General features: G+C 51.7%; 1 protein-coding gene across 2 annotated transcripts in view; it reads left to right on the top strand.

Moving 5' to 3' along the window:
• The window catches only part of ZER1 (zyg-11 related cell cycle regulator), a 30507-nt gene extending 7322 nt beyond the window's left edge, over positions 1-23185 (top strand). Inside the window, exons 2-16 of one of the 2 annotated variants that reach the window (XM_059925774.1) lie at positions 3941-4192; positions 5512-5662; positions 5887-6323; positions 6636-6812; positions 8642-8756; positions 8901-9047; positions 9380-9547; positions 13186-13401; positions 14314-14355; positions 14521-14640; positions 15322-15437; positions 15785-15973; positions 17141-17238; positions 18874-18976; positions 21487-23185. In XM_059925774.1, the coding sequence (XP_059781757.1) occupies positions 4035-4192; positions 5512-5662; positions 5887-6323; positions 6636-6812; positions 8642-8756; positions 8901-9047; positions 9380-9547; positions 13186-13401; positions 14314-14355; positions 14521-14640; positions 15322-15437; positions 15785-15973; positions 17141-17238; positions 18874-18976; positions 21487-21544 (2295 nt within the window). In that variant the 5' untranslated portion in view covers positions 3941-4034 and the 3' untranslated portion in view covers positions 21545-23185. Of the gene's footprint in view, positions 1-3940; positions 4193-5511; positions 5663-5886; positions 6324-6635; positions 6813-8641; positions 8757-8900; positions 9048-9379; positions 9554-13185; positions 13402-14313; positions 14356-14520; positions 14641-15321; positions 15438-15784; positions 15974-17140; positions 17239-18873; positions 18977-21486 lie in introns of both variants that reach the window. The other variant, XM_059925773.1, reaches the window with a different exon arrangement.
• The last annotated feature ends 2070 nt before the right edge of the window (positions 23186-25255 follow it).

Genomic DNA, 25255 nt, shown 5'->3' with positions numbered 1-25255 from the left:
TGTGGAACTGGATTGAAACATAGATCTGTCTAACCTAGAGCCTTCACTTAAAAGAAAAAAAAGCAATAGCTATTGAAGGATAATATAGATAAGGAAAGGACCACAAAGCATGAGCAGACAGTTTGTTGAATTTCCACAGGTGTACACACCTGTCCCAGCCCTTCCAGAGGCCCCCCTGCCACTTTCTAATTACTGCCTCCCTGCAAAGGTAATCACCACCCTTACTTCTAACACCATAGATTCATTTTGCCTATTTTTTCCCCTTTCTGATGTAAACTCTCATAGGAAAATGGTTTGGGACTAATTCCTGACTGTCCTCAGGTCTATAAATGGTGGATTGTTTTCTATCTTGTTCACTCAACTTGAATGTGAAGGTTCAGTTTTCATTCTCTCCTAGCCACTTATTGTAGCTGAGGATGCATAGTCAGTTAGATCGTTACTTAGCTGAACCCCGAATTCCTTTTAAACGTGGACCTCTTTGGTGTCCAGGCCATTTTCTTAACTTTTTGTTGGATCGCAATATACATTTTAAAAAGTGCACACGTCATAATATACAGCTCCCTGAATATACACAGAGTGCACATGCCTGTACGCCCAGCACTCAGATAAGGGACTAGAAGCTTCTTAGCTCCGAACCAAACCCCCAAAGTAACCACAGTCCTGACTTCTGCCACCACAGATTAGATTTTCCTGGTTTTTGTTTGTTTGTTAGTTTTTTTGCCGTGCCAGCCGGCATACAGGATCTTCGTTCCTTAACCAGGGATCGAACCCATGCCCCCTGCAGTGGAAGCGTGCAGTCCTAACCACTGGACCACTGGGAAGTCCCAGATTTTCCTGTTTTTTAACTTAAGGGAGTAAAACATAAATGGATTCATTCAGTATATGAGTATACACTCTTTTGCGTCTGGCTTCTTTCACTAAACATTGTGAGGTTCATCCGAGCTGTTGTGAGGTGGTACATTCTCATTGCTGTGTAGTGTTCCATTGGTGAGTGGACCGTAATATTTATTCTCACGTCAGTGGACATTTAGGTTCTGTTCTATTAGGAATAGTGCTGCTGTGGACATTTTGTCTGTGTCTTTTCGTGAACGTTTATATGCATTGCTGGTGGGTGTACATCTGGTAGTGGAGCTGCTGAACACTGAACATATGTGTTTGTACAGCTTTAGTAGATAGTGTCACACAGTATTCCAGTTACACTCCCAGTTTACACCAATCCACACTCCCACCAGCAGTGTGGGTAACTTCCCCTCGTGCCATAGCTTCACTATAACACAAGCTGGGTGTTGCCTGTATTACTGTTGTTTCCAATGGAGCCTTTCTGGTGGCTGCAAAATGGTATCTCATTATGGTTTTCCTTTCCTTTACGCTTATTGTGCATTTCTTTATCCTTTATGAAATGCCTGTTCAAGTCCTTTGCCTATTTTTTAACTGGATGCTATGTCCTGATCTGTAGAAGTTGTTTATATATTCTGAATACAAGCCTTTTGTTGGATATATTATTGGAAACGTCTTCCAATAATAAACGGCTTGCCTTTTCTCTTTCTTTTTTTTCCCTATTTTTATAAATTTATTTATTTATTTATTTATGGCTGCGTTGGGTCTTTGTTGCCCAGTTGCGGCGAGCGGGGGCTACTCTTCGTTGCAGTGTGTGGCCTTCTCATTGCGGTGGCTTCTCTTGTTGCGGAGCCTGGGCTCTAGGTGCATGGGCTTCAGTAGTTGTGGCACGTGGGTTCAGTAGTTGTGGCTCGCGGGCTCTAGAGCACAGGCTCAGTAGTTGTGGTGCACAGGCTTAGTTGCTCCACGGCATGTGGGATCTTCCCAGACCAGGGCTCGAACCCGTGTCCCCTGCACTGGCAGGTGGATTCTTAACCACTGCGCCACCGGGGAAGTCCCTTGCCTTTTCTCTTTCTTAATGGTACCTTTTGATGAAAAGAATACTAAATTTTGAGGCAGTCCAATTTATCATTTTCTCTCTATGGTTTTTTTGTGACCTATTTAAGAAATTATTGCCTACTCTAAAATCATAAAGATATACTCCTATGTTTTCTTCTAGAAACCTATCATTTTACCTTTCACGTACAGGTCTGTGGTCCATGTCAAATTAATTTTTGTGTGTGTATGAACGAAGGTTCTGCACTTCAGTACATATCAGTTTATCATTTTTCCCTTATGAGTCCTACTTAAGAAAGCTTTACCTATCTCAAGGTCATGAAGGTAGTAGGAGACTTCACTTTTTTTTTATTGAGGTATAGTTCATGTACAATATTATATGTTACAGGTGTACAACATACTGATTCACAATTTTAAAGGTTACACTTCATTTATAGTTACTATAAAATATTGGCTATATTCCCTATGTTGTACAATATATCCTTATAGACTATTTATTTTATATATGATAGTTTGTACCTTTTACTCCCCTACCCCTGTCTTGCCCCTCCCCTTTCCCTCTCCCCACTGGTAACCACTAGTTTGTTCTCTATTTCTGTGAGTCTGTTTCTTTTTTGTTATATTCACTAGTTTGTTCTATTTTTTAGATTCCACATGTAAGTGATATCATACAGTATTTGTGTTTCTCTATCTGATGAGAACTTACTTTTTTTTTTAATATTTATTTATTTATTTGGCTGTGCTGGGTCTGATTTGCAGCGCACGGGATCTTCATTGCCTCATGTGGGATCTTTAGTTGCAGCATGCAGGATCTAGTTCCCTGACCAGGGATCGAACCCAGGCCCCCAGCATTGGGAGCACGGAGTCTTAACCACTGGACCACCAGGGAAGTCCCAAGACCTTACTTTTTAAATAACAGTTTTATTGAGCTGTAATTCCTATGCCATACAGTTCATCTATTTAAAGTAGACAATTCAGTGGGTTTCGGGGATATTCACAGAGTTGTGCAACCATCACCACAGTCAATTTTAGAACATTTTCTTCCCCCAAAAAAGAAACCCACAGCCATTAGCAGTCACTCCCCATCCCCGCCCCCCACAACCTCTTAGCCCCAGGCAACCACTAATCTACTTCTGTCTCTGTAGGTTTGCCTGTTCTGGCTAAACATTTCATACAAATGGAATCATAAAATATGTGGCCTTTTGTGACTGGTTTCTTTCACTTAGCATAATGTTTTTAAGGTGCAGTGTTGTAGCGTGTGTCAGTACTTCATTCCTGTTATTGCTAAATAAGATTCCATTACATGGCTATACCATGTTTTTGTGTCTATCCGTTTATCAGTTGATGGGCATTTGAATTGTTTCCATTTTGACTATTATGGATAATACCACTATGTACAACTTTTATGTGGAAGTATATTTTCATTGCTCTCGTGAGGAGCCTTCATTCTTAATCATATACAATGAGATTCAGTGATGACATGTCTTTAAAGCACTGGCACATACTAAGCGTACTAAGCGTTCAAACAGTGACAGCTATATACAGGTTTTATATATATATATACACACACACACACACAGCAATGGACACCACAATTTAGCTGTTAACGAAAGACCCTGTAGGGAGTTCCCTGGCGGTCCAGTGGTTAGGACTCGGCGCTTTCACTGCCGTAGCCCGGGTTCAATCCCTGGTCAGGGAACTAAGATCCCACAAGCCGTGAGGTGCGGCCAAAAAAAAAAAAGAAAGCCCCTGTAATCCCCACCCAAGCACTGGGGTCCCCAACACACACATCTGCCCACAGACATTGGGAGGTCATCGAAATGCTCAGACAACGCCACCTGCTCTTTGCAGGTCAAATCACACGTAGGTGGTAGCACAGCAGGGCAGGGAAGGGAGGAATCAGGAGTCCTGGGCCCTGACCCTGCTAAGCTGCTAATTTGTATGTGCCATCCAGGGGCCTCAGCTTTTCTGCTGGAGAGCGGACGTAGGGCAGCTGGTAGTTCTGGCCCTTATGCGTGGCTCACTTAGCTTCTTTCCCGTTCCCCAGGCCGTGGCTCAGCCAATGATCCTGTGAGTGTCAGGGAGTCACCATTGCCCCTGGGGGCCCCTGTCCCAGAGTGGCCCACCTGTCTGCTCCCAGCATGGCGTCAGACACCCCTGAGTCCCTGATGGCCCTCTGCACCGACTTCTGCCTGCGCAACCTGGATGGCACCTTGGGCTACCTGCTGGACAAGGAGACTCTGCGGCTCCATCCAGACATCTTCCTGCCCAGTGAGATCTGTGACCGGCTCGTCAACGAGTGAGCAGGCGTGGGGCTGGGGCAGGGGCCTGAGCCTCAGCATGAGTGTGTGTGGAGAGATTGGGAGCATTGTGTGTGCCCCCCCGTGGGGATGTGCACACACGTGGGTATCCGTGGGTGCAAGAGAACACTGGCCCCTCCATAACCGTAAAGTTGTAATTGTGCATGTTGGTATGTGTGTGGAGGGGGGCGCACGTGAAGGAATGTGTTTGCACACACGTGGGCTTCTGCAGCACAGGGTAGGTTTGAGTGTGAAACTGCAGGTATGCATTACACCTATGAGAGGGTGTAGAAACCTCTCATATAATATAAATGAAGGAGTTATATGCTGTCCTGTGTGTGTGTTTGTGTGTGTGCACACGCGTGTGCGTACACACACGATGCACCTATGCCTGTGAACACGTGTCTGTGTGTGAACCTGAATACATACATATTTATGCACCAATGCCAGAATAATGGACTCCTGAGCAGGGATCAGATCATTCAGAAAATCTCTATGTGGCTTCTCCGAGGGACTCCCCACTAATAGAGGCTCCTAGAAGGATGATATACAGGCCTGACTGCTGGGGGTTCGGTCCAGATGCCCAGAGGGAAATTGTTAGACCAGACAGTCACATATAAAAGTGGGAACCTGGGTGTGACCTGAGAGCCCAACTTGTAAAAATGTTCTGAGCATCTAATGTGGGTCAGGCACTAGATTGGACACTGCAGAGCAGAGTTGTGTCCATTTTACAGGTGAAGGAACTGAGGTCTGGGGAATTTCAGTTACTCGTGTGAAGTTGCCCAGGTAGTGAACAGCCAAGCCAGGATGGTGTTTGACTCCACAGCCTTTTCCACCAGACCAGGATCCTTGCATCTGCTGGTATCTCAAGAGAGCTTTACCGAGCGCTTGCTCTGTACCCAGCTGGGAACTCCAAACCCCTCGGCTCAGTCTTCCTGTTGGACAGGGTTCTGGGAAGGGCTGATCAAGGAGTCAGAAGCTGGCTTAAAGAAGATGGGGAGTGTGGACGTGTATGTTTGTTATAGAAGCGTCTACAGTTTGGCGGGTAAGAGCTTGGGATTCGCCATCGATAGAGGCCCCTTTATCACCATTTGGTCTGCCTTTGGACTCCTGGTTCCTGGGGCCACCCTTAATCTCATCTGTAGGGTAGTCAGGATCCAACCAGGTGCTGTGAGGAAGAGGAGGAGGAGGAGGAGGAGGAGATGGAGGTTGCTGCCGGGGTGATCAGGGAAGGCTTCAGAGGAAGGGGAGGGCTTGTGCTGGGCCTTGAAGGGAGGATGAGGGTCCCTGCCCTGAGCCAGGCTTCCTTCCCTCCCAGGTATGTGGAGCTGGTCAATGCCGCCTGCAACTTTGAGCCGCACGATAGCTTCTTCAGCCTCTTCTCGGACCCCCGCAGCACCCGCCTCACCCGAATCCACCTCCGCGAGGACCTGGTGCAGGACCAGGACCTGGAAGCCATTCGCAAGCAGGTGAGACCTGGTCACCAGGCACCGGGGATGGCCAGGGGAGGCCACCCTGAGACGGTCAGGCGGAGTTGGGGCAGGACCGGTCACCTCCAGCCCAGGAATCCTGAGGCGCCGCCAGGGCTCTCCCCCTTGTGCAGACCCCTCCCCAAGCCCCACGTGTGGCCCAGGGCCAGGCCTAGGCTGGGGTGTGGGTGCAGAGGTGATAACGGGGCTGTGCCCGCCGCCAGGACCTGGTGGAGCTGTACCTGACCAACTGCGAGAAGCTGTCCGCCAAGAGCCTGCAGACGCTGAGGAGCTTCAGCCACACCCTGGTGTCCCTGAGCCTGTTCGGCTGCGCGAACATCTTCTACGAGGAGGAGAACCCGGGGGGCTGTGAAGACGAGTGCCTCGTCAACCCCACCTGTCAGGTGCTGGTCAAGGACTTCACCTTCGAGGGCTTTAGCCGCCTGCGCTTCCTCAACCTGGGCCGCATGATCGATGGGGTCCCCGTGGAGTCCCTGCTGCGGCCGCTCAACTCGCTGGCCGCCTTGGACCTCTCGGGCATCCAGACGAGCGACGCGGCCTTCCTAACCCAGTGGAAAGACAGCCTGGTGTCCCTCGTGCTCTACAACATGGACCTGTCGGACGACCACATCCGTGTCATTGTCCAGTTGCACAAGCTGCGGTGAGCTGCGAGCCCAGAGCTCGCCGGGTGGGGGTGGGGAGGTGGGGATTATCAGTCCCAGAAGATTCCTGAGCCCCCGGCCAGGCAGAAGGTGGGGATAGAAGAGACAGTCCCATTCCTTAAACCCACTGTTTTGGTCTGATCGGGGCTGTTAAGGGCACCTGGGTCCCAGCACGTTTTTTCCCAGAACGCCCTGGAGTGGTTGTAACAGGGATGGGCCCTCCCCTGCCATGGACTGAAACAGCAGGGGTCTACGAGGCAGCCCCAGTCTGTGTCCAGCTCCTGACCTGTGCCCCCAACTCCAATCTCCAGACACCTGGACATCTCCCGAGACCGCCTCTCCAGCTACTACAAGTTCAAGCTGACTCGCAAGGTGCTGAGCCTCTTTGTGCAGAAGCTGGGGAACCTGATGTCCCTGGACATCTCTGGCCACATGATCCTGGAGAACTGCAGCATCTCCAAGATGGACGAGGATGCAGGACAGACCAGGTGGGGACCCACCTGCCATGTTTGCTAGCAGGGTATCATTCAACAGGCATTGACCAAGTGCTGTCCTGGATGCTGGACAGAAAGAAACAAATTAGGCCCCCCCGAGTCTGTGTGAGCTCGTGGGGACAGACGGGTCATTATTAGGGCTGCACAGAGCTCTGGGGTTGCCCTGAGGGTCAGGAAGGAGGGAGGAGGAGGAATGGCACCCAGGCTGTGCAGAAAGCTCATTCTGAGTTTGCCAGAGGCAGGGTGTTCTAGCAGAGGAAACAGCATGTGCAAAGGCTGGAGGTACCGCATGGGGAGTGACTGGGAGATTATGGCACTCAGACTGGCCGGAGCTGGTGTGGTGGTATTAAGGTAAGGCCAGCATACCCACCACTCATTAGGTGTTGCAGCAGACAGGCTGGTCCCCAGGTTCGTTGTTTGGAGGAGAGAGCTGATTCAAACCCATCCAGCTGTCACTGGCCGTAAGCCCTCTCCCCGACCGGAATGGAGTGGGGTTTGGTTGACGGGCATGTGCCTTCATGACTGTTGGGGGAACCTAAAGGTGACACATCCTCACTAGAATGGCAGATAGGATTCTCCAAAGATGGCTGCAACAGTATCTCCTGTCCCACGTGTTCTCTACAGTGTGACCTTGTCATCCTCCCATCAAGAGGTGGGGTCTGGGGCTTCCCTGGTGGCGCAGTGGTTGAGAATCTGCCTGCCAATGCAGGGGACACGGGTTCAAGCCGTGGTCTGGGAAGATCCCACATGCCACGGAGCAACTGGGCCCGTGAGCCACAATTACTGAGCCTGCGCGTCTGGAGCCTGTGCTCCGCAACAAGAGAAGCCGCGATAGTGAGAGGCCTGCGCACCGCGATGAAGAGTGGCCCCCGCTTGCTGCAACTAGAGAAAGCTCTCGCACAAAAACCAAGTCCCAACACAGTCATGAATAAATAAATAAATAAAGAAAGAAAGAAAGAAAGAAAGAAAGAAAGAGGTGGGGTCTATGTCCATCCCCTGCCTTTTTTTTAAAGATTTATTGATTGATTGATTGATTGATTGCTATGTTGGGTCTTTGTTTCTGTGCTAGGGCTTTCTCTAGTTGCGGCAAGCGGGGGCCACTCTTCATCACGGTGCGCGGGCCTCTCACTATCGTGGCCTCTCTTGTTGCGGAGCACAGGCTCCAGACGCGCAGGCTCAGTAGTTGTGGCTCATGGGCCTAGTTGCTCCACGGCATGTGGGATCTTCCCGGACCAGGGCTCGAACCCGTGTCCCCTGCATTAGCAGGCAGATTCTCAACCACTGCGCCACCAGGGAAGCCCTATCCCCTGCCTTTAAAAAGAAAAAAAAAAAAAAATGGGACTTCTCTGCTTCCCTGGTGGCGCAGTGGATAAGAATCCACCTGCCAATGCAGGGGACATGGGTTCGAGCCCTGGTCCGGGAAGACCCCACGTGCCGCGGAGCAACTAAGCCTGTGCGCCACAACTGCTGGGCCTGCGCTCTAGAGCCCGCGTGTCACAACTACTGAGCCTGTGTGCCGCAACTACTGAAGCCCACATGCCTGGAGCCCATGCTCCACAACAGGAGAAGCCACCCCAGTGAGAAGCCCGTGCACCGCAACAGAGAGTAACCCCTGCTCGCCACAACTGGAGAAAGCCCGTGCTCAGCAACAAAGACCCAACACAGCCAAAAAAAAAAAAAAAAAAAAAAGAGACAAGGCCGGAGGGCCTATCAGAGGGCCCCAAGGAAATGCCTCGCCACCCCCCAGGGAGAGGCCCCCGTTTATGCTGACCCAGGGCAGCCCCGGGCCCCAGGCCACTCACCCCAATACCCTCTTCCCTCAGCATCGAGCCTTCCAAGAGCAGCATCATGCCTTTCCGGGCTCTGAAAAGGCCACTGCAGTTCCTTGGGCTCTTCGAGACCTCCCTGTGCCGCCTCACGCATATTCCGGCCTACAAAGTGAGAGGGGGAGGGGGAGGGGAGGACCAGGGCCCCCCGGGAGAAGGGAAGGAGGGGTCTGCCCCCGGCCTAGAGATGGCGCTGGGATCGGGCATCCCACCGCTTGGCCTCTTCTGGGATGTTCTGATCATGTTCCGTCTCCAGGTGAGTGGTGACAAAAATGAGGAACAGGTGCTGAACGCCATCGAGGCCTACACAGAGCACAGGCCGGAGATCACCTCACGGGCCATCAACCTGCTTTTCGACATCGCACGCATTGAACGCTGCAACCAGCTTCTGCGGGCCCTGAAGGTCAGTCCCGACCCTTGGGGCCCTCGGGCTCCGGTCCATTCCCACCACTCCCTCCTCTACACCCCTCCTGTTCCCCAGGACACCGGCCGTCCCGCCTCCCAAACCCCAGCCCTGCCTCGCGGTGCTTAACTTGCCCCGGCACTGGCCTTGTCCCAGCACCTTGGCCTGCCCCAGTTTCTGCTCCCCAACCCCTACTTCTGCCCTCAGGAAGCAGGATCAGGCTGAGCCCTGCCCCAGAGGACCGTCCGAGCCCCCTCTCACAGCCCCAGGCCTGTCCCCGCGCAACTTCGACAGGCCTGGCCAACCCCAGCCCATACTCTGTCTTCATACAGCTGGTCATCACGGCCCTCAAGTGCCACAAGTATGACAAGAACATTCAAGTGACAGGCAGCGCTGCCCTCTTCTACCTGACCAATTCCGAGTATCGCTCAGAGCAGAGCATCAAGCTGCGCCGGCAGGTCATCCAGGTGGTGCTGAATGGCATGGAATCCTACCAGGAGGTGACGGTGAGCCCCTACCCGCTGCCTGCTCTGACCCAGCCACCCCACTTCCTGCTCACCCTGTGTGTCCCAGCCTCGCCAGCAGGCTCGCAGAGCCCTCCCAGTGCCATGCTTGCTCTCACCCTTTCTCTCCTGGCTCTGTACCGCCCCCCGCCCCCAACCCCCCTTTCCCGCGGCATCACTGCCAGACTCTGGGACCTGGCCCCACCCGGCCAGTCCATCGCCCACTGCCACCCTCCCCCAGGGACCCTGTCCTCCTGACTCTGGGCCTTTGCTCGTGCTAACTCCTTAGCCCTTCTGCCCAGTGACACTCTGCTGAGGTGGGTATTTTTTTCAATAACTGCTTTTATTATAAAAGTAATCAAAATTTTTACTGGAGAAAAATTACAGGTATAAAAGAAAAAAAATAACAACACCCGTAATCCCAGCACACAGAGAGCCAAGATTAACACTGGATATCTATTGTTCTGGCTTTTAGTCTGTGCATATTTATTTAGTAAATGGGACCATTCTGTGTATACCGTGTAACCTGGATTTTCATTTCAACAGTGTCTTGTAAATGTGAACATATCCCATATCAACACAACATTTTACAACAAAATTTTAAAAGCATTGTTTCTTTTCTGATTACAAAAGTGAGATACCTAATGCTTAGAAAATAAATTCAAGTAATAGAAAATGCACTAACTAGAAAGTGAAAGTTCCAATCCCAGCTCTCCTCCCCCCGGGGCAGCCGGTTTGAACAGTCGGCTTCATAATTGTTGGTGTCAGCATAGTGTGAAGCGTTCTCATCCAAGGAGAGGCTGCCCTGGTGCTGACTCTGTGCTGGGGCTCAGAGGCAGTGGTCACGCCCCATCCCCAGGGGGTAGCAGGACAGGGCTCCCCGAATACACGGGCTGCACTTACTGAGTCAGCCCCACGGTTGAACACTTAGGTTGCTTTTCATGTTTTGCTATTTCAAATAAGGCTTTGCAGAATACAAGTAATTGATGCTCCTCATGAGACACGTCTAAAAGGAGAATGGCTGGAGCAGTGGGTTTGTGTATTTTTAAAGCATTTGGGGGGCTTCCCTGGTGGCGCAGTGGTTGAGAATCTGCCTGCCAGTACAGGGGACGCGGGTTCGAGCCCTGGTCTGGGAAGATCCCACGTGCCGCGGAGCAACTGGGCCCATGAGCCACAACTACTGAGCCTGCGCATCTGGAGCCTGTGCTCCGCAACAAGAGAGGCCGCGATAGTGAGAGGCCCGCGTACCGCGATGAGGAGTGGCCCCCACTCGCCACAACTGGAGAAAGCCCTCGCACAGAAACGAAGACCCAACACAGCCAAAAAAATAAATAAATAATAAATAAATTTACAAAAGAAATGTGAATACTGCCCTCAGCAACCCAATCTCCTTAAAAAAAAAAAAAAAAAAAAAGCATTTGGTACGTGTTCTTGCATTGTCCTCCAGAAAGGCTCTGGTGGGGATATAGCCTCTGCAGGGATGAGAAGGCCCCCTTTCCCACTGCCTGCCAACTCCAGACTTTAGAGCAACAGTTCTTCCTGCATTGAGATTGATTTTATAATCAGGTAAAAGGCGTGTCGTTTTTCTTTTTTTTTTTAACGAGAAAAGAATGCTAGTTGAAGACTCACAAATTCATAAACTCTTTCAAAGAAATAGAAATTCAGGTAACAAGATAATCACTTTTTGACTCGAGAGATTGATGATGTCCGTTGACAAAGGTCAGGGGAAGAACACACTTGCACTTTCCACTGGTGAGGTGTGACCTGAACCACCTCTTCACAGGGCAACTTGCAGAACCTGCCAAAACTGTGAATGCATTTATCTTTTGGCGTAAATTCCACAGTTAGAAATGTTCTTAGAGGAAAAAGATACATGTACATCCTCCCTTTTTGATTAAATAAGAAGTCAGAGGCAACCAAAATGTTTTAGTAATAGGGGCCTGGTCCTGAAAGAGTAACGTAAGATCTGCCCACATCATGGGATATGATGGTAAATCTGTACATCCTAACATGGAAAGATGGATGGCCCTGCATGTTGATAAGTGAAGAGAAGTTTTGGACCAATATGGATAAAACCTTCTTTTGCCTCTCCCCTCCCCCAAGTATACATTTGTATTTCCATGGTAGAAAAATCTAAGGTTGTGCATCAAACTTTTTTTTTTTTTTAATATTTTTGGCTGCGTTGGGTCTTCGTTGCTGTGCACGGGCTTTCTCTAGTTGCGGCGAGCGGGGGCGACTCTTCATTCTGGTGCGTGGGCTTCTCATTGCGGTGGCTTCTCTTGTTGCGGAACACGGGCTCTAGGTGTGCAGGCTTCTGTAGTTGTGGCACGTGGGGTCAGCAGTTGTGGCTTGCGGGCTCTAGAGCACAGGCTCAGTAGTTGTGACTCTCAGGCTCTAGAGCACAGGCTCAGCAGTTGTGGCGCAGGGGCTTAGTTGCTCCGCAGCATGTGGGATCTTCCCGGACCAGGGCTCGAACCCGTGTCCCCTGCATTGGCAGGCGGATCCTTAACCACTGCGCCACCAGGGAAGTCCCGCATCAAACTTCTAACGGCAATTACTTCTGAAGAATTAAGTGGGGGACTTTAAGTTTCTGCTCAGATAGTATTTTTTGAACATTTTATAGTAAGTATTGCTTTTATGACTTAAAATAAATTTTTTTCTCAAATTACAAAATATATGTATATTGTGGGGGAAAAAAAAGAGAGTTAACAAGGGCTAACAAGTTAATTAGAGGATTAGGATATCCTCTAATTTATATAAGTAATGAAGTGTGGTGAACTTCCAGTATCTAATGAGAAAGGATGGAAGGAAATTATGAGGAAAATGCACTGAGAATACTGTAAAATAAATAAATAAATAAACCCACAGACAAGACAAAGAGTAATTGAGGATGTGGAGCAACTGGAACTTTTCTGTGCTTCTGGTGGGAGTATAAACTGGTACAGCCACCTTGGAAACAGTCTGGTGTTACCTGGTAAAGCTGAAGACGTGCACACCTTGTGACCTAGAAGCTCCACCCCACGCGTGGGTGCCCTAGAGGAGCCCACACACATGGACACCAGGATGCACATACAGGACATTGTTTGAAGTAGCCAAACACTTAAGTCTACCCGAACGTCCGCTAGCAGTGGACTGCATAAATAAATTAGAATTCTATACTGCAAATGAAAAAAAAAAAAAAGCATTTCAGCTACTTATAACAAGATGGTTGATCTTGCAAACCTGTGGTTGAACAAAGAGCCACAAGATCCTAGAGAATCTTTCAAGTGAAAGGCAGGGATGGGGCTCTCTTGTAGGGAGAGGGACTTATGATCAGGAAGGGACATATGGGGACTTCTGGGTGCTGGCAGTGCTGTTTCTTGACCCAGATGGTGCTTACATGGTTGTTGAAAAGCTTGCTTGCTTTATAATTATTTGCAAAACTATACATTTGTGTTTTATGCACTCTTCTGTATATTACAGTTCACATTTTTAAAAAATATTGAAGAAAAAAAAAAGCCTCGTAGTCTCCTCTTCCAGACAGCCTTCGTGGACCCCCACAGCGCTGGATGATCTCACACCTCTAGAGAGCCCCTCAAGTCCAGCTCCCAAGTCTGACCCTGACTGTGCTCCGCTTGTCTCCCGGCCCCGCCCAGGTCCAGCGGAACTGCTGCCTGACCCTCTGCAACTTCAGCATCCCTGAGGAGCTGGAGTTCCAGTACCGCCGAGTCAACGAGCTCCTGCTCAGCATCCTCAACCCCACACGGCAGGACGAGTCGATCCAGCGCATCGCCGTGCACCTGTGCAACGCCCTGGTCTGCCAGGTGGACAACGACCACAAGGAGGCCGTGGGCAAGATGGGCTTTGTTGTGGTGCGTGCGGGGGCGGGGCGGGGCGGGGCGGGGCTGCGCCTCCTTCCCTCCCTCCCTCTCGCTCCCGCAGCCCCACTGCCACAAGGGAGGATTTAGGCCGCACCAAAGGAAGAATTTCCTGCGACTTCCCTGGCAGTCCAGTGGTTGAGACTCCGAGCTTCCAATGCAGGGGCTGCGGGTTCGATCCCTGGTCCGGGGAACTGAGATCCCACGTGCCGCGTGGAACGGCCAAAAAAAAAAAAAAAAAAAAAAAAACTACTTCCAAAGGAAGAATTTCCTAACGGTGAAAGTTGCTGATGGCCCGTAGATTTCCTCCACCACCTAGAGAACTCTGTCATCGTCTCCCAGCCCCTCCACTCTCCTGTTGGGTCCCACTGTACAAGTCACTCCTGCCTCCTCAGACCAGGTGCCCCTCTTATGTCTTGCCAACTGGGATTAAATAAATATCTGAGGGCCTATCTGTTTAACATCAGCCTCCCCACTGGGTGTGAGCTCCGTAGGGAGAGACGCCATGCTTGTTCCTGCCATCATCCCGTCCCCAGCACTTCCTAGCACAGGGCCTGGTGCACAGTGGGAAGTTAATAAGTATTTGCTGAAGAAAGGAAGGCACATCCAGTCTCCTCCTTTCATTCAGCGCTGGGGAGGCTGAAACCCAGAGCAGGAGGGCCATGCCCACAGCCACGTGGGGTCAGGGTCGAGCCACGACTAGCACCCAGGCATCCTGATGCCAAGTATCAGGTCCGTGGGTGGCACTTCTCCCAACAGTCTCCCAAATAGAGAGGCAGATTTGGTCTCGTCAGGATGTATTAACAGGAATAGAATTGCTGACTCTCGCCTCCATTTTGGTTCTTGGGGGACATGGTAGCTCTTGAAGCCCTGGCCCCCCCGGCAAGTTCTCTTCTCTGCCCACAGACCATGCTGAAGCTGATTCAGAAGAAGCTGCTGGACAAGATCGTAAGTTGAGTCTTCATGGAGCCACCCTGCTCCTCCCCTAGCCTGAGAAGGGACTGGCTTGCCCGTGGGGGGTGTCCACATTGTGTCAGGGGACCCTGTCACCGGGTGCCAGGAGCCTGCGGGCCCATCCAGGCGAACCTGTGCTGAGCCCTCTCCCCGCTTCAGTGTGATCAGGTGATGGAGTTCTCCTGGAGCGCCCTGTGGAACATCACGGACGAGACTCCCGACAACTGCGAGATGTTCCTTAACTTCAACGGCATGAAGCTCTTCCTGGACTGCCTGAAGGTAGCGCCCTCTCCAGAAGCCTCCTTGACCCCCACTTGGCCGCTCTTCTGTCCCCAGGTCCCCCAGCAACCCCTCTCCCCATGGTTCCCATGGAAGGGCAGTGAGGACCAACTCACAGGCCCGCCAGCCCAGGATTTGCTGCTAACAGGAGCTCCAGAGGTCTTCCCTGACCCAGATGGCCTGGCTGGGCCCTCTCTTAGAGCCCTCCCTCCAAGGGAGAACCCAGCCCCGTCCTTCTCAGCATGATTTCTCAGACTCTCCAGGTCTGGCTGGGGTCCACTGAGATATCAGCCAGACAGAATTCTGTCCAGTAAGATGGTCTGTTCATCCTAAAACTCATTCTTGATTGTCTTGCTCTAGTTTCCAAAAGGATTCCCTTAGACTAATATTTTGAGCTTTGGTAAATAGAATCATGTTTGTCCCATTCATAATTTTATAGGTCAGATCTCCACTCAGCCTTTGATTTTGTGGCAGGGAGCTCTACCATTTTAATCCCTTGTAGTGTGTACCCAGCACTGTCCTAGGTGTACCGGAAGGTAGGAGGGCAGCAGATTGCACCCCCCCCCCAACTTTGTCTAGTTGAAATGGCCAGACAGATGCTCATAAAGCTTCTAGGTTACCAATATCAGACACTAATTAAGTACTCATTGATATGACCCCCAATGGCTCTCATTTTTCCAGGAGTTCCCAGAGAAGCAGGAGCTGCATCGGAATATGCTAGGACTCTTGGGGAATGTGGCAGAGGTGAAGGAGCTACGGCCCCAGCTAATGACTTCCCAATTCATCAGTGTCTTCAGGTTGGTACTTCTCTTCTTTCCCTTTTTGCCTTGGCTGCCAGGATGCTCAGAGCTCTAGTCAGTGCTCAGTTGCAGCAATCGCTGTTAGCCTAGGTTTCTGTTAGGAATGCCGCCTTCACTCTATGATGCAGTTTCTTATTCTTTCAACCCTCCATAAATGGTCCTGTTGTAGCTATATCTTATCTTAAGCGATCTTATATCCCCTTTAGAAGTCATCTGGGTATGGATGATAAGTGATAAAGAAATCAGTAGTACCTCTGGCATCTGGCCTGTTAGTTGGGGTCCAGCAGCTGGTATCTGAAGAGGGACTTAGGGATCAGGACTCCATTTTTCTCTCTTCTTGGCAGCAACCTGCTGGAGAGCAAGGCCGATGGGATTGAGGTTTCCTACAATGCCTGTGGCGTCCTCTCCCACATCATGTTTGATGGCCCTGAGGCCTGGGGCATCTGTGAACCCCAGCGGGAGGAGGTGGAGGAGCGCATGTGGGCAGCCATCCAGAGCTGGGACATCAACTCACGGAGAAATATCAATTACAGGTGCGGAGTGGGAAGGGGTGGGACATGGATGTGGGGTCAGTGCTACGACAGGATGCTCCTTCCCAACAAGGTCTGGTGAGAGCTACTTGCCCTTCTCCTAGTCCTGTGTCAGATGTTACTAACCGAGGTGTAGTCCACGTAGAGCACAGCATGTAAACGCGCACATCTCACCTCTACAGTTTGGTGCCTGTTTCCTCACATCGACACCTGTGTGTACCCAAAGCCTACCGTTTACAAACATTTGATACATGTCCAGTTGTGAAAAAAAAAAAAGAATATACAGACACGCAACAGGAAACAAAACGGAAACCATTCGTTCCCTAAGAGAGCATCCCCCCCTAACATTCTGGCATCTCCCTTCCCAGCAGTTTTCTATGCACAGATTTAATTACCTCCAGTCCAGCTGGCATCAAGTCTTACTATCTCGTGAGTGAATTTCCAGCCGCAGCTATGGGTCTCCCTCATCGTTTTATGACTGAGTCACTTTCTATGTGCACCTGGGCCATCTTGTATTGATGGACATTGGAGTTGAAAACCCATGTTGGGAGGAGCAGGCTCATGCTCGTGGCTTTGCCGACACTCCAATTACTGTCATTTCAGAGGAGAGCTGAAGTGGAATCACTGGCCTGGGGAGGGGGTGGAGGTTGCACATGCATTTTTCAGGCTTTTGGACCTTGACTCCAGATGACACGTAGTAGAAGGCCATTATGGGAAGTGCAGCCAATCTCTTCTGCTTCCCAGGGTCCTTCGTCCCCCACCTCCCAGGCTGGGGCTCCCCTCCCTGCCATGGTCCCCAGTTTCTGCACCACCTGATCTGTGTTCCTCCTGCCTCCCTAATGCTCATGACCTCTCTCACCAGGGCGCTCTCTTTGTGGAGCCTGAAGGGCCAGGTACCCCCCTGTCCCCTCCATCCTACTGGCCTGCTCATCATTTGTCCACGGGACCCTTCAGTGAGGACAAACCCCCAACAAGAGACAATGCACCTCCCCCCACAATGCCCGGCATCAAAAGTGACCTTGGGGGAGTTCCCTGGTGGCCTAGTGGTTAGGATTCCAGGCTTTGACTGCCATGTCCTGGCTTCAGTCCCTGGTCAGGGAACCGAGATCCCTCAAGCCACACGGAGTGGCAAAAAAAAAAAAAAAGTGACCTTGATTTTTCTTCCTATAGGTCATTTGAGCCAATTCTTCGCCTCCTTCCCCAGGGCATCTCACCTGTCAGCCAGCATTGGGCCACCTGGGCCCTGTACAACCTGGTGTCTGTCTACCGTGAGTACCCACTCACCCTTTGTTCACTCATCGGCTGAAAAGCAGACTTGCCCTCAGGAGGTGATAATCCAGGTGGAAGTACTATGAGAGCTGGTGTCAGTGTCTGCGCCTCAGCACCCAGCCCTCCGCTTTCTGGCATTGGTGGGACACCCAGCATAATGGCTGGCCCCTGCCTCATTGGCAGAAGCAGGTCTGGCAGATGAGCCAGCCCATCCAGAGATCCCAGACAGCTTTCTTAATGTTTCCTGCTTCCATACAAGTGAATAGTCAAAAATCTCCATGCCTTCCGTAAGGCAGGGTAAGACCAACCCAAACCAAGAACTAACCCCCGAGGAAACAGACGTCCGAGAGAACAGGAGAGAACTTGAAAACAAGTCTCACTCATTTCCTCAGAGAGACTCCCACCCTCTCTTAGAAGAGCCTGAACTGTCCTCTGCTCAGTGGCTTTGGGGGAGAGGAAAAAGAGGGTGCAGCACCAAGAGACTTTGATTGCAGACCAGGTTTGACCCCTAGTTCTCTCTTTTACTGGTTATGTGATCTCATGCAGGTTATTTAACCTCTCTGGGCCTCAGTTTTCTCCTCTGTAAAATGGGGATAATAACACTTACCTCATAAGATTGATGTGAAAAGAGAACCAGCGGAAAGTGCTGAGCCCTGGTGCCTGGATACTGCTCAGTCCTGCTACTGGCAGAGTGAATAAGAGTGCAGGCCCTGGGGGGAGACTGCCTGTGTTACTTTGAGCAGGTTTCTCAACCTCTCTGTGCCTCATTTGCCTCATCTTTAAACTGGGATAGTAATAGTACTTTCTGCATAGGATTGCTGTGAAATAAGACATGTAAAGTGTTTGGAAGAGTGCTTTGGCACATCCCAGCTGTTCAGTAAGCATTTGCCAATTTTTTATTACTCCTTGAGGTTAGTCTTACTAAAAAGTAGCACCTTACCTCAAAGAGGCAGTGTAGCACAGAGGAAGAGCCCTGAGCCCGGACTCCCTCAGACAAGCCTCTAGAGTGACTTTGAGTGGATAACTTCATCTCTCTGAAGCTCAGCTCTTTCATCATTAAATGGAGATGATAAAAATAGCTCCTACGACATAGAGCTGCTGGAGGGCCATTGAAATGCCTGTGTTCTCCGTGGAGTGTATAGCCCTGGATACCGAGCCCTAGAATGTTCTTTGTTGGAGTGAACCATGAAGCCACCCAATAGGTAGGCCTGGTGGTTCCATCCTGGCTGGACATATTTTGTTAAAAGTACAAATAAACAGGTTCCTGGATCTGTTGAATCAGGATACCCAAGGGCAGTGCTTAGGAAGCTCTATTTTTACAAAAACTTCTCAGAGAGTAGAAGGTGCTGGTTTGGGTGACATTTGTGGTGGGGGGGGGGAATGCCACTGTGCGGCAAAGAAGGGAAGAGCCTTTTCCAAGGGGTTCACCCCTTGCTTCCCCCAGGTGGCCTCAGGAACTTGGGCCCCAGGGCTGGGCAAACATGGCTCATGGCCGGTTGCAGCAGTGCCCTCACTCAGGGCCAAGTCTTCATCCCGCCTTCTGGGAGGGCAGTTCTTGCAGCAAGGGTGGGTTTCTGGGCAACAGGCTGATAGAAATCCCACCCTGATCACCTGCTGTCTGTCCCTATCCACAGCGGACAAGTACTGCCCCCTGCTGATCAAAGAAGGTGGGATGCCCCTCCTGAGGGACATGATCAAGATGGCAACTGCGCGGCAGGAGACCAAGGAAATGGCCCGGTGAGAGACTGGCAGTGTTTCTGCTTGAAGCCTAGACTTGGGGGAGCGAGGGACACAGCCAGGCCCTCTCGTGGTTAGGAATGGCTGCAATTCCCAGGGGCAACTCGGGGCTGAGTGTGGAGGTGGACAGCATACTGACGTCCAGCTGGGGCCTCCCTGAGTGTCATTTTGGCCACAGTGTGGCTGGAAACCGGATGATCAAGCTCCGAACGGAGCATCATTGCCCTCATTTGTAAGCTTGATTTTCTTTTATTCCCAGAAAATCCCATCCTCTCATCCCTGGGCATTAGCAAGTCAGGTCAGAACTTGTCATTATTTTTGGCCAAAGACATTCCAACTAAAGAGAGGACACGTATGGTAAAATACATTCTAGGGATCAGGCAGAATGCATATGAGTTTCTGAATAATGTGAAGGTCCCGGACACGGCAGAGCCATCAAGGCCTTCCGCTGCTGTGTGGTTTTCACTACCGGGTCTAAAATATCATCTACCGGGATCTCACACCCATCAATGCACAGGAGAGACCCTCAGAGATGCTACGTGTCGCAATCAGCAGTAACGACCTTGCTTTCTCCAGGATCCATTCTAGAAGAGAACGGAGTTAAGTTTACCACAGTTCTAAACACAGCGCAGAATAAAGAGTATCGTGGGGGAGGGGCCTGGAGCTCAGAGGCTCCCCAGACAACTAGTCACTGGCTGTTTCTGCAGTTATTGTCGGCAAAAGGCACTGCTTAAACGTTTTTTTCGTTTTTAATTTATTTATTTTTGGCTAAGTTGGGTCTTTGTTGCTGTGCGTGGGCTTTCTCTAGTTGTGGCGAGCGGGGGCTACTCTTTGTTGCCGTGGGCGGGCTTCTCATTGCGGTGGTTTCTCTTGTTGCGGAGCACGGGCTCTAGGCGCAGAGGCTTCAGTAGCTGTGGCTTGCAGGCTCAGTCGTTGTGGCTCGTGGGCTCTAGAGCGCAGGCTCAGTAGTGGTGGCACACGGGCTTAGTTGCTCCACGGCATGTGGGATCTTCCCGGATCAGGGCTCGAACCTGTGTCCCCTGCATTGACAGGCGGATTCTTAACCACTACACCAACAGGGAAACCCACTGCTTAAACATTTAATTGACAGATTGGTCTGAGTTTGAGAATGGTAAAATGAGTGGTTCTCCAACTTAATCTCCCTAAAGAATCACCTAAAAAGATTGTTAAAGACGTTCGGCCCGGGGCTTCCCTGGTAGCGCAATGGTTGAGAATCTGCCTGCCAATGCAGGGGACCCAGGTTCGAGCCCTGGTCTGGGAAGATCCCACATGCCGCGGAGCAACTAGGCCCGTGAGCCACAACTACTGAGCCTGCGCGTCTGGAGCCTGTGCTCCACAACAAGAGAGGCCGCGATAGTGAGAGGCCCGCGCACCGCGACGAAGAGTGGCCCCCGCTTGCCACAACTAGAGAAAGCCCTCACACAGAAACGAAGACCCAACACAGCCATAAATAAATAAATAAATAAATTTAAAAGTAGTAGTAAAAAAAAAATCATTTCTTAAAAAAAAAACAAAAAATGTTTGGCCCCACCCTAGATTTTCTTTGCCGGTGGGCCTGGGAATGTCCATTGTCAACAGGGTTCCCAGGAGATTTGAGAAGCACTGGGTAAGACTGACCCATAACCTACCCCAGTCACTTTGAACATCTCTGTAAGACCTGAGATGTGTACCCATGCTGGCCAGCCTGATGGCAGGGTGCTTAGAAGAAATCTCTCTGCCTGTTCACCAGTCCTGTCCCACCCCAGGCATCCCTTACTTCCTAAAAGGCATTGAGGCACCTCTTTAGCACATGGAGGCTGCAGTGAACACATACACACACACACACACACCCGCCACCAACCCAGAGGCTTAGTGTGAATGGGAAGGCCATGCAGGGTTCAGGGTGACACCTGATGGTGGTTCCCAAGGGCCAGACTAGAGTGGGAGATCTGAGCATGAGGGGTGATTCCCAAACGCTGCACGGGGACTGGGCCGCTGCAGGGTGTCGGGCCCTTATACTTGTGCAAGCACAGCTGCCCTAGCCCTACACGGACCTGCCGCTGGATCAGGATCTCTGGGTGAATCTGATGCGCGGCCAGTTTGGGGACCACCAGTAGACTTTTGGGAAGAAAAAGGCCTGGGTGTACAGGGAAAAGGTGAAGAAGGAAGATGTTGCTGAAAAAAAGACCAGAAGGTTTTGGAGGTTAGGCCTGAGCTGATTCAGGGAAGCCCCTAACCGCAGATGCCCAGGCACTGAGAGGTGGGAAAGGGGGCCTGGGGAAGTAGGAGGGGAGCACGCGGGGCTGATGGTATTCGTGGCCACAAGTACCGTTTCCTGGGTACCCCGCACATGCTGCACTCTGCCCACCACTTTGTACACTTCATCTCATTCAGCGTCAGCATCATGGTTAACACTGGCTAACAAATTCAGCAGCCTGATCAGCTGGGAGGGGCTGGGCCCACCCCAACCCAAGCCCACCCTCCAATCCTCTTTCTCCCATTGTCTCCAGCAAGGTGATTGAGCACTGCAGTAACTTTAAAGAGGAGAACATGGACACGTCCAGATAGAGGCCTCTGCCCCCATGGCCGCCACTGCTCTGGACCACGAGGCCGGGAGGAAGCGCTCTCAAGCAGCCCAGCTGGCAGATCCCCAACCGGGGAGCCTCCCACTGGATGAAGGGACACAGGGGGACTTTTGCACAACCGACGCTTTTCCTTAACATTAGTGAGATATATATATATTATATATATATATATATATATTATTTTTTTTTGGTTAGGAAGTGTGAAGTTTTGTGTGTATGATTTCTGTACAAAAACAAAAGAAACACTCCCTGAGTCCTCGCAGCTTCCTTGGCCATTCTCAAGCCCCAACTCAAAGCCTTCATCGCTGCCACACTCACTCCTACCCCTGCCAGACTAAATGCCTCTAACATTGTGAGTGTCTGGCCCTCGCCCTGTAATCTCTGACCTTGGCCTCCCTTCCTGTTAGGAGAGGCAATGGGCTTTTGATAGCCCACTCCAGCACCCTAACCCACCCACCAAAGCCTGAGAACGCCCTCTAGGTTCCTGGGTGCAGCTGATGGGGTTTGGAGCTTAAAACTAACCCCACTGGGTCTCCCAAATGCCTTGGTGCTCCCGGCTTGGGCCTCTGGGGCGAGCAAGTAAGCCGTACCTGCCTAGGTCCAGGCAGTCCCAGCCCCAGAGGGCCCTCGAGGAGTGGAGCTCACAGTGGCTCTGCTGCCCTCTGGCCAGGCCTGCCTGAGGCCACGCTGCTATGGAGGCTGCCTCCTAGTCTCCCACCAGGTCCCAGGCTGTCGAAGGCCCCAGCCCAGGGCTGGTCAGAATTCGGGCAGATTCCACTGCCCCTTCTGCCAAATATATCCAGAACCTGCCCCCCACCCTGGAAGCCAGCACCTCCTGGGGCCAGGGGCTTTTTCCCCCTCACCCCCTACCCCTCATCTGCCCGCAGCACCCACGGTGCCCAGGCACCCCACCAGCAGAACTGAGCCTGCCTCACTCGCCCCTGCCTGCCCCGCTGCCCAGAGGACCCCACACCTCTCTCACAGGCAGGAGGTCCCCAAGCCAGCCTTTCCCGGTGGCAACAGGCAGACATCTCCAGACCAGCATTTGGCACGTCCTGCAGCGGCCCTGCCTGGCCCTCCCGGGCCCTTCCCGCGCCCCTCCCATTCTGACCCCAGGCTTTCCCTTGGAAACCTCCGTGCTGTGTTTCAGAGAAGTGTGAGACACAAACGTATCTTGAAATATCTTGTGCTCCTCCCTTGATGTCACTCCGAATTGCTTCTCATGGCACAGACGGCGGTGAGGAGGCCCCTCTGGAACAAGGGGCTGGGGAGCAGAGCTGACTCTGCCCTTGGGGGGTGGCTTTTCTTCCCTCCTCCTTCCCTGGGCCTGTTTTTGGATTCTCCTGGCGTTTCTGCCTGCAGACAGAGCAGTCTGGATGAGCAGCCCAGGGGAGAGGCACCTGGCCTTTCTCCCCTGGGGTCTTTCCCTCCCAGCCGTGGGAAGGGCCAGCTGCCCTGTGTCCCTCAGCTTAGCAGATGGGCCACATCTGCCCCTCCCTTCCATGCTCACGTGGCCTGAGCCAGGCCCCGGGCAGAGCTCACATTGCATTGCTTTACCACCTGGGGCCTGGGTAAATGTCTGTACTTCGGGATGTCACAGAAATACATTTTTGTGCAAAGTGGAGCAGAGTGTCTTTTTTTGTGGAAGGGACGGGGTCTGGGGAGGGCCCTGGGCTGGCTCAGGCAGTGGGCCTTGAGTGAGGGTGCGTCGGGTCGGTTTGTGTGCCCAGCCCAAAGGGTCAACTGCAGACTGGGGACAGGTGGCAGATCGGGCTGGAGCACCTGTTTTTCCTCTGCAGTCTCTCCACACCCCTGTGCCCAGACACTGAGGGTACAGCTGGCAACAGACCAACAGGGGCCCTGCCCAGAATGGCCATCTGATGGTAGAGACAAATATTAAATACGAGTTTATGACCCAGTGTGCGAGGAGCAGGGAGAAGGGAGCACAGAGCAGGCCCCTCCTGTGGGCCGGTGGGAGTGCGCAGGACAGACTGGAGTTAGCTGGGCCACAGCCCTTCAGGGAGAGGGAAGAGCATATGTGCAGATAAGGGACAGCGTGGTACCCTGCTGCGGGCAGGAGAGGCTCCTCACAAGGGGAGACATGCGAGCTGAATCCAGCAAAAAGACCAGGCTGCCAGCCCTGGCTGTAGGGGTCCAGGGAAAGGGTGTCCTAGGCAGAGGGCCCTGCCAGGAGAAGACCTCGCAGGGAGAACCATGAAGCAGCCCACGTGGCTGCAGCAGAGTGGAGGGCGAGGGAGCCAGCAGGAGGGGATGAAGGAGCCGAGGCCAAATCCTGAGATGACTGCTTTGGCCCAGGATGGTCCTGGTTTACACCTGTTGTCCTAGTGTAACTATCAGCAGTGACTTCCGTGCCCCTGAAGTACTACTGAGGCTGCACCCAATGAGGGGGAGCTCTTCCCCAAAGAACAGTCTAGGTGCTGGTCCCATATCACGTGCAACCATTCCCAAACGTGCCAGGTGGTGTGTCCCCAGTGCCCAATGACAAAGGTTCTCTCCTAGACCAAACTGTAGCCAGGCTCCAAGCCCTCTTCTCCGCTAGGCCTCAACCTTGGCCTGTAAAAACTATAGACTTCAGCGCAAGTGATTTCGTTCACTCCCACCTCTGACGTTAAAAGACTTAAACACTAACATAGCTTCTAACAGCTCAAGGTCACATCCCTAGGATGACCCTAGCCCCCCCCCCCTTAAAGTGCCTGCCTGAGAAAGCTCCAGACTGCCAAAAGAATTTACTGTTTTTAACCAACACCTGACCACAGGCCCCTGACCACCCTTTCTTAGAGCATTTACTAAAAAGGGCTTACAATTGTGAATGCTTTCTCTGTCCCTTTGAGGTGTATTTGTACCTCCTACAACTCAGGGGTGTCTTTCTCAAGGACCTGATAGCCATCCCTTTAAAATGTAATCATCAGGAAGGATCAGGCCTCTGTCTCCCAGTCTCTGTGGGAGGATAGAAGCTGAACTTCAATTATTGCCAGATAGCAGACACAGCTGGCCTAATCAGCATTTACCCTGACCCACTCTTTGTAATTTTTCACTTCTCTGAGTCTCTTCAAGCCCCTGCCCTTCCCCATCTCAACTCCCTCATTCTCCCTTTAAAATACCCAGTCACCTCTATACAAATCAAAGTTGCACTGGGACTTTCCTGGCCTGAAGCCCTGGGTTGGGCAAGTCTGAAGGGTGTAGGTGCTGGCTTAGAGCTGGGGAGACAAGACAGTCCTGTGCTAGACACTCTATTTCCATTATTCAGTCCTCCAACCACCTCAGCAGGGGGGTACTATTATCATCTCCATTACATAGACAGAAAACAGAGCTCGCAGTGGTTCAGTAACTTGCCCAAACTCATACAGGTAGGAAGAGGCAGCGCTGGGATTTCTGACTCTGACCCAAGTTGGGCCCCTCATAACCAGAATCTGCACCACGTACCTCCACTCTGCTCTCATCCCATCTGCAATATCTGAAAATGAATAGAAGGAGGTAAGGGTATCACCATGGAGCAACCTTGGGCGAGTCCTGCCCTCTCGAGGCCTCAGGCATCACATCTCCGAACCGCGCACAATTCTGCAACCTGAAGTCACAACACCTGGATCTTTGAAGCGTTCAGGAAGCTGTACGCATGCGTGAGGCTGTGGCCCTGGGGCTGGTGGTGGAACCCCATTGGGGCTGGGTCGAGGCT

The sequence above is a fragment of the Balaenoptera ricei genome, chromosome 6, assembly GCF_028023285.1.
Source record: "Balaenoptera ricei isolate mBalRic1 chromosome 6, mBalRic1.hap2, whole genome shotgun sequence".
NCBI lineage: Eukaryota > Metazoa > Chordata > Mammalia > Artiodactyla > Balaenopteridae > Balaenoptera > Balaenoptera ricei.
This window is presented reverse-complemented; position numbering and strand designations above follow the sequence as displayed.